The following is an 11,759-nucleotide window of genomic DNA, read 5'->3' as shown; positions in this document are numbered from 1 at the left end:
TGCAGCACTCAGGAGTTATTATGAATAGAAAATATTTGATAATCTCTTGACTTTTTCAATCGTTCGTCAAGCATATTGGTATTCTCCCTCTTTATCTATATCAGGTTGATATCGAACGACCGCGACGAGGGCAGCTGGTAATCAGCGATGCTTTATTGCAGGTTCAAGATCTTCATAAATAGCAGAACTCGCAATGTAGGACTATGAGCCCCGTTGAAAAATATTTCCTCATTAAAATACGAGTGGCCGTTGCCGAGGCGATGTAACTTGACCAAGCGAAAGCGATATTCGAAAACTAAGACACATCGTTAACTGCACTTGTATATGTATACCTACGTATAGGGTGAAAATATAAAGTTTTATTTTTACCACTTTATAGCATCAACAGAATGCTGCAACAAACCTTTGCATCCAACAATCGTTACGAGCATAGTACAACATGTCGAACATGTTTGTGACGCATACCTAGGTCATACATGTAACGCGGTATTAAGTATAAATTGCAAAGAGAAAAAACAAAATATATATATATAAAAAATAACGAAACTTAATACGATTAAGGAGTAAAAATAAAAGAACAGATAATCAGACGAATAGAGCCAAGGGAGAAATACATACACATACACCTGCGTTCAACGTACGGTGACGTTATTGCAATTATTTTAAGCAAAAAGGTAATAGCAACGGTAGTAATAAGAAAAATCCCTCGAGCACCAAGTCGTTTTCACTTTTATCATTAAATATTATCCCCCAAGGTATTCGTTATTTGTTTGATTTTAGGCGCTCGATACACCTCAGAGGTTGGCGCTGAATCCTTTCAGTTTTCCAACCTTATTCAGTCCCTCTATCAGCATCTTTCCAAAATTGGCGTCAACCTGACGACAGAGTTATGAGGTGAATTTTTGAATTTGAAAAAAAAGCCGGTAGATTAATGTTTCACATTACCTGGGTAAAGTTCTTCACGGCACGTTCGATAATGAAGTTTGAGGCGTTCTTTACGTGGCCTACAATGTTGTCGACGAGTCTCTGTCTTTCCTCTTTGGTCAAAACGTTCCTCCAGAAGAGAGCTGGCTGCCCAAAATTGTCAGTATCGTCGTTGTATCTTGCAACGTCGCCGCTGACGTGGAACGACGGCGTTCTTGCGGCTGGACACTCCTTGGGACCGCTGAAACTGTTTGGGAAATAATTCGGGGCTCCTCCTTGGTTGTGGAAACTCATCGCACCGTCGCGCTGATAATTCATCGCCGAAATCACCTGAGAAAAAATCAAAAACTTAGCGATTGATTTATAGGATTGAAATAATAATTGTTAGAATTGATACGAAAATATTATCTCCTGACTTTCGTGCATTCGTTTCAGTGCCAATTTACCAAGGAAAAAAATTCGGCGAGGTTTAAAAGGATTCAAAAGTTGGGACTGAAATCAATCAAGTTGAATTTTATCAAAACCATACGTCCGATGAATAAAAATTATTTTGGAAGCCATAAGTTTGAACTACGAAAGCCCGGTTATCAACGGAATTTGGACGATTATGCACGACTGAATTTTCTTCATTTGCCGAAAGTCGATAATTTTTATCATTAACTTTATTGTGAGATCATCGAGCATTGACTATTTGTCGAATCATTATATTCCTAAAGTGTAAAGGTCTCTTTAAAAATAATAAAGTAGCAAATATTGGAATTATAACAAAAAGCTTGCTTGATGATGCTTTATGTCAAGTCGCTCCAAAATGGTTAAAAATATAGTGAGTTCATTTTATTCAGAAAACTGTTTTCCAGAAAGTTACTGTAGTAGATTTTCTCAAATCTTCTTTCAGTAGTCTATTAAATATTTCCATTCGTTGATCATAATCAATGTAGGTGCGATAAACAGGAGAAATAAAAAGTGTTTCAGTGAATTTGTGAAAACAGTTTTACGAATTAAATCAGCCATCGTAAAGTGAAATCGAAAGAATCCACAGTAGATTTTTAACCATTTCAAAAACGATTTTAAATCAAGCATCGATATCTAAGAATTCTAGTATTTTATACTCTCGTATTTTTGAAAAGCTCCAATTTTTAGTTTGCGAGTATAACAATTTAATAAATACTCAATTCACGCCTATATCTCACGATAAAATGAATGAAAAATATAGTTTTTCAGTCAAAACCCTTCCTTAAGGGAAGTTTCGTTGAACAAAGTGCAACTAAAATCAATTTCCGTTTCCCACTTCAAACTTCAATGTTCGTTGTCTTTTTTTTCTTTCTCTTTCTTTAGATTAATTTTCTCTTCGGACTGTCGACCTACTGTTACGACCTTAGGCAAGAAGACATCTGCGTACCTTGTAGGGGCAGTTAACAGGGAGCTGTAGGTGATTGGGACCAATGCGGTATCGGTGAGTGTCACCGTAGGCAAACAGACGTCCCTGCAACATCTTGTCGGGACTAGGCTCAATCCCGGGCACCATGTGGGCAGGGTCAAACCCAATCTGCTCAACTTCGGCGAAGTAATTAACCGGATTACGATCTAGGACCATTTTGCCCACGGCTATCAGGGGGAATTCCTTCTGCGGCCAGACCTGCAGAAAAAAACGGATACACGTGAAACTGCGGTTAATAGCTTCTCGCTATTGCACATTGAATTCCTTGTATCATGAACTGATATTAACGAGGAAAGGACGAAAGCTGCATCTTAGTAGAATAACGAAGAGAGTTTTGGACACAGATTTCTACATTATCAATACTCGCCAAGACACAAACCTTTTTCTAGAACGTTTGAGGGTGGGGGATATTCCCACTCTGGCGGACTTTATCGATGATCGGATCGTTTCATTGCTCTACTTTACTTTCAATTAGCCCTGCCTTAGTTACTATAGCATTAATCTTCATCGAGCGAAATCTCTTGATCCGAACTTGATCGATGAAGTACGCACGCCGGTAATGCAGTTTCGCGATTTTGCCTACTGAGGGTTGAAACTGTGGCAAGGCAGAACAAATTGCCAATAAGGTAGAGCAGCGAAATGATTTGATGATCGATAAAGTTAGCCAGAGTGAAGATATCCTCCACCCTTGAATGTTCTATAAAAAGGTTTGCGTCTTGGCAAGTGTCGGTAATTTCGGAATAAATGTCCAGAACTCTCCTCGCTATTCCACTCACCTTGGTCACGTCGAACGGATTCCACCTGAAGGTCTCGGCTTGGTCTGGAGTCATGACTTGGATGTATAATGACCAGGAAGGATTCTCGCCATTCGCGATTGCGTTGTAGAGATCCCTGAGCCCATAATCAGGATCGGATCCACTGAGTTGTCCGGCTTTGTCCACGTCCAGATTTTTGATTCCTTGATCCGTCTGCAGACAGTGCGATGATTGAGTTACCCACAGAGTTTATTTGTTTCGAAGATCGATCAACGTACCTTAAAGTGGAACTTAACGTAAACCATCTCGTCACGGTCGTTTACGAGTTTGAAAGTGTGCGAACCGTATCCGTTCATGTGACGGAACCCATCGGGAATTCCTCGGTCACTGAACAGAAACATTGTTTGATGCGTTGTCTCTGGGCGCAGACTTATGAAATCCCAAAACATATCAGCATCCTGCGTAAGTAAAAAAAAAAATGATTATATGAATTAGATCGCACCGAAAGAAACTGGCCAAAAATTTCCTAACGATTTCGGCCATAAAGCTTTTCAAAAACGCCCTTTACTGTTATTTTATATAATGCATACACAATATTAAGTAGCTTATTACACATTTTAAACTTATGACCATCCTTTTTTGACTTCACTTTCTTTCTGTGATTTTTTATCTCAGTTTGCACAGAATGAGAAGAGAGAGAATAAAACTTGCTTACTCATTTAAAGAGAATGTGAAATGAATTACTTTCTGTAGCTAATTGGCCCTAGATTCGCAGTCTGATATGCCTAGGAACAATTCTTATGCAACGTAATAACAAACCTTGTTTGTAAACTAATAACCAGTACGTTCTGCACTGTGGACTTGAAGCTGTAAAATATTGTACAAAATGCAACACCATATATAATTATATCATACTCGAGATTGAATAATTGAAATTTCTACATAGATAATCGCATTGTTTGTCTGGAGTGCAATTGTCCATGATACAAGTTATAAAACAAGTTTTTGACGATACACGTATCGCACGAAAGATCGCATAAACATCGGAAGTACGCAAGAAAAATTCATCAATCATGATAAAAATAACGTATATGAATTGCGCCACGCAACGTGACGAAAGTCGATAACCCGCAGAAAATAATCAATACGTCGTTATCGGGGGAATTTGGGTCAAAAGCATTGACTGAACTTGAAACGTAAGTTACCGTAATCCCGAACGAATACTTTAAGCTGGTTTGACAAGACCGATCACTAGCCATTATAAATACACGCGTTTATACCTTGAGATGAGTTGTCGGGTTTCGTTTTTGCGTGTGAATGAAACTCGGGAATAGTAGAGGGTCATTGACGAAGAATATCGGAGTGTTGTTTCCCACCAGGTCCCAAATACCTTCTTCCGTATAGAATTTCACAGCAAAACCACGAGGATCCCTGGACAAACGATGAGTCATTATTTGTTTTTTCGTCATTACCTGTTACATCCATATATTTATTACGTCAAGTATCGCGAAGAAAGTAGATCAAGTAATGCAGTTGAATTTCGTTAAGAACAATGGATATGGAAATGCTGATTTATTTCTGATGCAACGGAAAGTCTAGTAAATCCGACGCAATTGATGATAATGCTTGATAATAAGATGCGTATATTCGTAAACAAAATTCAAATTAGGTGTTAACAACTCGGTAGTCTTCGAGAAGTACCAAAAAAAAAAACCTTGCATAAGATCGTCAATGTCTGTGTGATCAAAGCTTATAGAAGATATTTTGACTACATAGAGTTGAGTATATTCGATATATCTATCTAATCAGTCGCGAGAACTTAAACGGTGATCTATCTGGACAAAAATAGGTACGAATTTTTTTGATGCTAAAAGATTCTGTGCTAACCGCCGATAAATTCATACTTATACTGACTGATCCAGAAAAACATTTTGTTTCGATTTCACGAATAACGAAAGTTGATATGGGAGGTATGTATAGTAAGTTGTACGGTAATTTAACAAATTTTTGGAGTTTGAACTTTTGTAACTTTGAATCCATTTTTGATTAAACGTTCGATCGGGAATATGGAACTTGGTGTCAAAGTGGATGTGTAGTACAGAATTAAAAAATGACAAGAGTAATGACGAGAAGTCACGTTCTTCGATTATTGGAGACATTTGCAAATCTGATGCATACATATTTTTTTATGCCACTGTATAATAGCTGCCGTCTCGTTTCGCAAATCTGCGACCGGAATGATTTTTAACACGGCCGTCAAAATTCTCGTGAAATCTTTGAATGTTACACACTTTTTAGACTGGCCCAAATTGATCAAAGAGCTGTGGCAATATTTCGATGAACGCTGAATTATTCTCGGGTACTCGTAATAGACACTGAGCATTGCGCTCTCGCATATTCTATTGGATGGAATAACTCACTGCAAATAACTTTTACGTCGCCGTTGTAATGAAACGTGACATTTGTCAATAATATCACGCTGAGCTCAACCGTGGAGAAAATTATTATCGAACTGCCGTTTCTCTAATCGGTCTAGAAAGAATTGACAGAGAACAAAAAGAGAAGAAGAAGAAGAAGAAGAAGAAGAGTTAAGAAAAAAATATAACTATTGAAAGACGAAAACACGAAGAATTACAGAGGGATTATACGATTCTTTTACTATCCTGAATACTTTTGGCATGTAATGGAAAAAGTGAAACAATTCCACGTGACGGAAGCCATTCGTCCGTTAAGAGAAATACCAGAAAAACAAGTCTGCTTGCGCGAGAGTCAAAACAGGTGCAAGAGCAAATCGGGTACGACAATTACGCCAATCTATGCTGAATTGCATTACTGTGCCGATTCGCACAACCGTGTCACTGTCATAAAAAAACTTGAACTTCGGAATGCAACTGCGGAGTCAAAGTCCGGCGATTGTAACATCTTGTAGATTCTAAATTAAAGACACTTTTTTCCTACTATTCGAAGAGACGATTTTGATTCGTCGGATTTGAATTAGCGGGTAGAGACTCTTTGATTCAATGAGTATAATATCTCACCTGACTGTATCCGCTGATCCACTCTCTCCACCGACAGTGGAAAACCTGACAGCGAGAGGTGTCCTTTTCCCAACGCCAGAAAACATCTTGGCCTTTGTGTACTGGGTGATATTATTAGTCACTTCGAAGTAGCCAAATGCACCTAAGGAAACGAAGTTCAATCATTTGTGACAATTTTAACATATTAGAGCACCGATGAAGCGATTAATTGAAAAGAAACCAAGTGTGCCGGAAATCGTATAACTTTTGTGTTTTTTCCGATCGATTAGTTCACAAATTGCCTTCATCGCAGGTTTTCGGATTACTCCTGAACGGAGCAACAGAATAGTGTTTTGTCTCACCATTTAACTATAATTCAGATACTTTGAAGTGGTGCTTGTATGCTGTTTAGAACATTAAAAAATTTCCTTCTAATTTCGTTCCAATTATCTGATGATATACAAGGATGAATAGGCATACACAACCGATTCCTGGAAACAGATACCTATACCGAAATTGTTACCGGCGATTAGCTAAGTGGGTAAAGCAGATTCTGGAGAATGGTTTGTGTCTTGGCTAAGTGTCGGCAGGAATGTCGGTACAGAAACTTGTGTCCAGAATCGGCTGTGTATACCTACTGAGCTGATAATTTGAAAAAGATAAAAACGCGAGTAAAATATATGCTGAACAGCTTCAAGTTTTGTTGTACCAACAGCTGTCCTGTATGATATATTTATTTATTCTTGCATTTTTGAGAGATAAAGCAAAAATGTTGTGAAAAAACTTTCACCACTTACCAGCTCCCTTCGCATGGACAACACGTTCCGGGATTCTTTCTCTGCTGAAGTGAGACATCTCGTCCAAGAAGACGTGGTCCTGTATGAGGATAGGGCCTCTTTCTCCGACCGTGAGCGACGCATTTTTGTTAGCAATTGGCGTACCGTTTCCGGTCAGCAAAGCTGGCGGTCCACCCTGAGAGAAGATATTTCATTAAAGCATCGTTATTGTGGAGCAATAATTTTGTACCCAGCTTGAGTAAGAATCGAAGGGTACCTAACCAGACAGAAGCAATCCACAATTCGTATATTTTATTACAACCACACGCGTGATGAAGCTCTTTAACCTTGTAAATATGCGCGGTCGTCGCATCGACCTTTGTCGCTTTTAATATTATAACTTATTCAAATGACTTAGAAGGTAAAGCAGCACCGGTGAGTTAATTAATCAATGCAACGTCACACCGAGTTCGATTTTATGTACATGACCAGCGAGCGACAGCTTGGAGGAAAGTTGTGTTTAAAAAATATGAATTTCCGACTATTTCAACTCGTGGTTCAAGATGAAAAACATGAGGATCATTGAGGAGAGTTGTTCAACTTTGTGTTATGTTTGTAATGAGATAACAAGCGGCGGCACGATGTCACACAGTGTACCTATAACTACCACCCCGTATATCCAACCAGTCAACAATTAACTCTAAGTACAAAAGCTCTTATATCCAATTCCTCCCCGCAGACGTGTTAAAATGCAACATCCTTCATCGGCAGCCGGACGAAAATCTTTGTAATGACATACCTTCTCCTTCGTCTGTCCAAAAATTGTTTGTATCTTCGACTCGTTCGAATACCATGGCTGAAAATTTTAGCGATTATGAAGAAGATAACAACAATAATAGGTATTCCTCATTTTTCATTTTTGGATAAAATATTCGTCACACTCTCCTCTGTCAAAATCGAACATCAAATATACGGCAACAGTCATGAATATTCCTGCAGTACCATTTGCATTTCCATATTATTCTCTTCTTCTATTTTTTCTTCTACTCACCAAACAGCGTAATTATAAACCACTGGTCACGGCGAGGCGCAATTTTTTAAACAGGTTCGTCCGGTTCGAAAACGATAAAAAAGAACAGAAAATCGCGATGTTGTTTAAACAAATTTCAAGTGCATCGTCGGTTTCACGCTACGCCAAGTACGGAATTCTTGTCGCAAACCAGGCGCAATGACCCAGCGATTTCTTAACGCGTATTATATCTTGTTACAGACCGGCTTGCAAGAAAAAAAAAAAAAAAAAAAAACGAGAGCTAAAGCGTAACCGGTTCGAGTCGATTATCGGTCTCTTGTTAACCCAGTTTTTGGCAACTCCGTCATTATATTGAGATAGGTTTAATCGTTGCCATTCGGAGTTCCACATCGTAATCGATACATGCATCCATTACATTGTCCCCATGCATCTGGCCAAGCAATCATTGCATATAAGATTGATTTTCTCGTCTGTTCGATAATCCGTGAAATCGCCTCAGTCCTTGGGTATACATATATTTTTTCCCCAGTTTCTGATCTCGAAGATTAAAGCTGTACAGCATGCATTGCCGAACTCGTTATCTCAGTGCACAAATATACTTTCACCGCGGCATGAAATCGCCAACGGCATTCGGTACTCTAGTATAATACTCGGTAATCGCCATGCGATCGTTATTGCGTAACATAATCGAACACTGCTGACCTACTCTTATCGCGAATGTGATAATCGTTAAGTGTCGCATTTGCCTCAGGCATGAACCTAGCAAAGTTCGCGATTTTTCTATATCGTGGACACATTTAATCCGCGAGTTCGATGCGTTTGTGCAAAAATTTCATCTAGTATGAGTTCAGAGACGAAGATTGTATCGAGAAAAAAAAAAATTTAGTCAGAATTTGCAGAACTCGTTGAAACAATTTTCAAACAATTTTCAAACTACAAGGTTCGAATCTAATTTGATTACTTTTTAGTTCAGAGCATTTTCCTATTGCTGAATTGCTGCATTGCTGCATTTTGCTATTCGATTTCACAATGGATTAATGTAATCGAACACGCTAATGTTAGTATAATGGTGACGATTGACTGTGTAAATATCAACCTGGCATCATAACATTCCTATTAAGATCGTAAGAATTTGAAATGAAGTTTATCGAGCCAACGACGGATGGACAATAATAATAATAACTGTTTCAAAGACAATGAATTCATACACTTTTGTTCGTTTCTCTTCGATTGTATACTTATATGTTAATTACATGACTTGCAGACTTAGATGCGATTCTATAATTATATGAATCATTAGAGCTATTAGATTGATTTGAAGTCGAAGTTGGACACAAAGAATAATCAAAGAGCTGTCAGTGGAGATTATGCAATTATTCTTCGTCGTTCTTGTTTCTATTTTTCAGCTCCTCCCAATATTATTTGTAGTAACATTGAGTTGATTTCATAATCGGCAATCATAAAAAATATTGTCAATAAAATTATCGCTGGTTCAACAACTGTCGTACAGAAATATTACATCATGTTGCAGTGTGATCATATTCACCAGAAACTTGTGTCGCGAATTATAACGAGAACCGAAATTGTTGTCATTTCAATATTAGACATGATAATAATGTATATTAAAATATTCGTGTAGATTTGAGATCGAATATATTGCGCAGGATTAAATAAGCCAAATTGCATAAGCTTCGTCCTGCATTTTGAATAATGGTATTCAGCAAATATTTTAATAAGTGCTACTACTGTAAGTAGCGACGCAATATCCAGCATTGTGAATAATATTGTAAAGCTCAATTAAGAGGTTGTCTGAATTTCCTTTGAAACTCGACGTAACGCCAGTCAGATTCATTCGAAATATAATAACGGAGACAAAATTCCGGTATCGTTTGATAAAATCGCTGTAGGTGCATAACAGGTGATGTTTTTCGCGCAGTTTATATAATCATGAGAAAAATGGAAACATTTACGTATGACTCCATAGTTGTTTAACGCTATAACTGCAGCTTCTGACGCATAACTTGACGCTTCCTCGCAAATATTATTGACTTGGTAAAAAATTTCACTTTCAGCCAATTGTTTCTTATAATAAATGCAAATTTATAACACCCTGACGAATATAATACGCATTGTGCACATCGCGAAAGTCGTTGCATTATTACGATTTCACTGATCAATCGAGTACGATAAGAATGATTCATGTTACAGTATAGTAATTATCGCACAGTCGTGAAATAAACTGTTGTGTACACAAATCGCACGCAACGTTAAGTTGAAAATATTTCTGCTCTTACATCCTCGACAACTCTACGATGATCGATACAACGTGAAAATCATTCGATCGTACGGAAATCGCATTTCCTTGAAAAATTGATACCCATGTTTTGGCCGTTTAATTTTCACCCTCGTGATTTATCACATTCAGTTTAAGATCGAATCTGACAAAATCTTAATTTCGATATTAAACTTTCGAGTTGTACCGATCGGCTTATCGTGTTTTCATCACATGAGCTATTTTCTTAATTCCTCAACTTACGTAACATTGCGACGAACATTGTGAGACATTGAAGAAGAGGCTTCGAGCGATATGAAATTCTTCTTCGAAATTATGAAACATTTTTTCTCATACCAGGAATTCCCTCATCTTTAATTGGATATCAATATTCTCTGAATATATAGCTTTATTGTTTGTACAGTTATCACTATCTATATTCTCAGAATGTTCCACAAACATATTGGTATTTAGTATTTAAGATAGTCTACCAAGTCAAATAAAACACATGAAAAATATTTACAATAAATTATTCCAAGTGAAATATTTCCAGCCTATTTCGATCAATATATTTCCAACAATGTCTGCAGAAATATTTCATCAATCATGTCTGGAATGATGTAAGAAATGTTTGAACTGAACCTTTTCTGCGTTCAAACACTTCAAATGCATAATGAAAACCAGTCGATCAAATCAGACAAAACCCGTAAGAGATCTTGTTTGTTTCGACCTTTGATACTTCGAGCCTCAATTATCCGAACCATTACTTGATTTATTCGAACGTAGGATAAAAAAAAAAATACATTTTGGTGCGAAATTTACATTTTTGCTCGTTAAAAAATGTGGAGTAGCCGTTCGTCAATTGACAATAAACAACAAAGTAATAAAATTTATTAGATTTAATTTTGCGCTGAACATATTATTATACCTTAAGATAAAAATCGAATCTCGGTTAACCCAACGCCTGATCATCCAAACCAGGCTCGGTCCCAATTAATTCTGATAATCAAGGTTCTACTGTAAACAGAATTTAGGAAACTCTGTTCCGTCAAATACGTGGACTCGTATAAGATTCTACATTCACCAATGGAAATAGTTCAGCTTCGAATGCGCGTAGAAATACCAAGAGAGAGAGAGAGAGAGAGAGAGAGAGAGAGAGAGAGAGAGTGGGAGAGAGTGAAATAGAAAGAGCGATGTACGTACAAGTAGTGAGGAAGAAAAAGACCCGGCGCATGCGGCTGATAATAATACGCGCAGTTGACGAGCAACGAGAAATGCAGTGTGGAATAAGGTTTCGTTTGTAATTAAGACGTAATTAGAAAGTCGATATAATAATACGAAATACCTTGAGGTTCTCCTTGTAATTATTGAGTTGATCGGCAGCCGCGTCCCTCGCCATGATTTTTGATTCGCAACAGGAACTGGAAGGGAGAGTAAAATTTTATAGTAACTTGTATCGATGGCTTATCCTCCGTTTCGAGTATACGTCGCGGCGTATGACACGAATGGTCCGTGCGTCGTCAACACAGTGAGTTTTTATTATCTCT

At 37.7% G+C, this 11,759-nt stretch overlaps 1 protein-coding gene across 2 annotated transcripts; it reads right to left on the bottom strand.

Annotated features, from left to right (window-relative positions):
* Positions 1-339: 339 nt before the first annotated feature.
* LOC124298682 (catalase) lies at positions 340-11,736 on the bottom strand. Of its 2 annotated transcripts, XM_046751026.1 has the most exons (10): positions 11,558-11,736; positions 7,710-7,766; positions 6,932-7,106; positions 6,156-6,297; positions 4,398-4,548; positions 3,396-3,575; positions 3,139-3,330; positions 2,324-2,560; positions 946-1,254; positions 340-875 (listed from the first exon to the last, which is right to left on the bottom strand). In XM_046751026.1, the coding sequence occupies exons 1-10, from the start codon at positions 11,609-11,611 to the stop codon at positions 795-797; spliced, it is 1,578 nt and encodes a 525-aa protein (XP_046606982.1). In that variant the 5' UTR covers positions 11,612-11,736; the 3' UTR covers positions 340-794. The 2 variants fall into 2 exon arrangements, with proteins under 2 accessions (XP_046606982.1, XP_046606983.1); XM_046751027.1 differs by lacking the exon at positions 7,710-7,766.
* Positions 11,737-11,759: the final 23 nt, after the last annotated feature.

Source organism: Neodiprion virginianus, chromosome 2 (assembly GCF_021901495.1).
Source record: "Neodiprion virginianus isolate iyNeoVirg1 chromosome 2, iyNeoVirg1.1, whole genome shotgun sequence".
Lineage (NCBI taxonomy): Eukaryota > Metazoa > Arthropoda > Insecta > Hymenoptera > Diprionidae > Neodiprion > Neodiprion virginianus.
The sequence above is the reverse complement of the archived record's forward strand: the minus strand, read 5'-3'. Positions and strand labels throughout refer to the sequence as shown.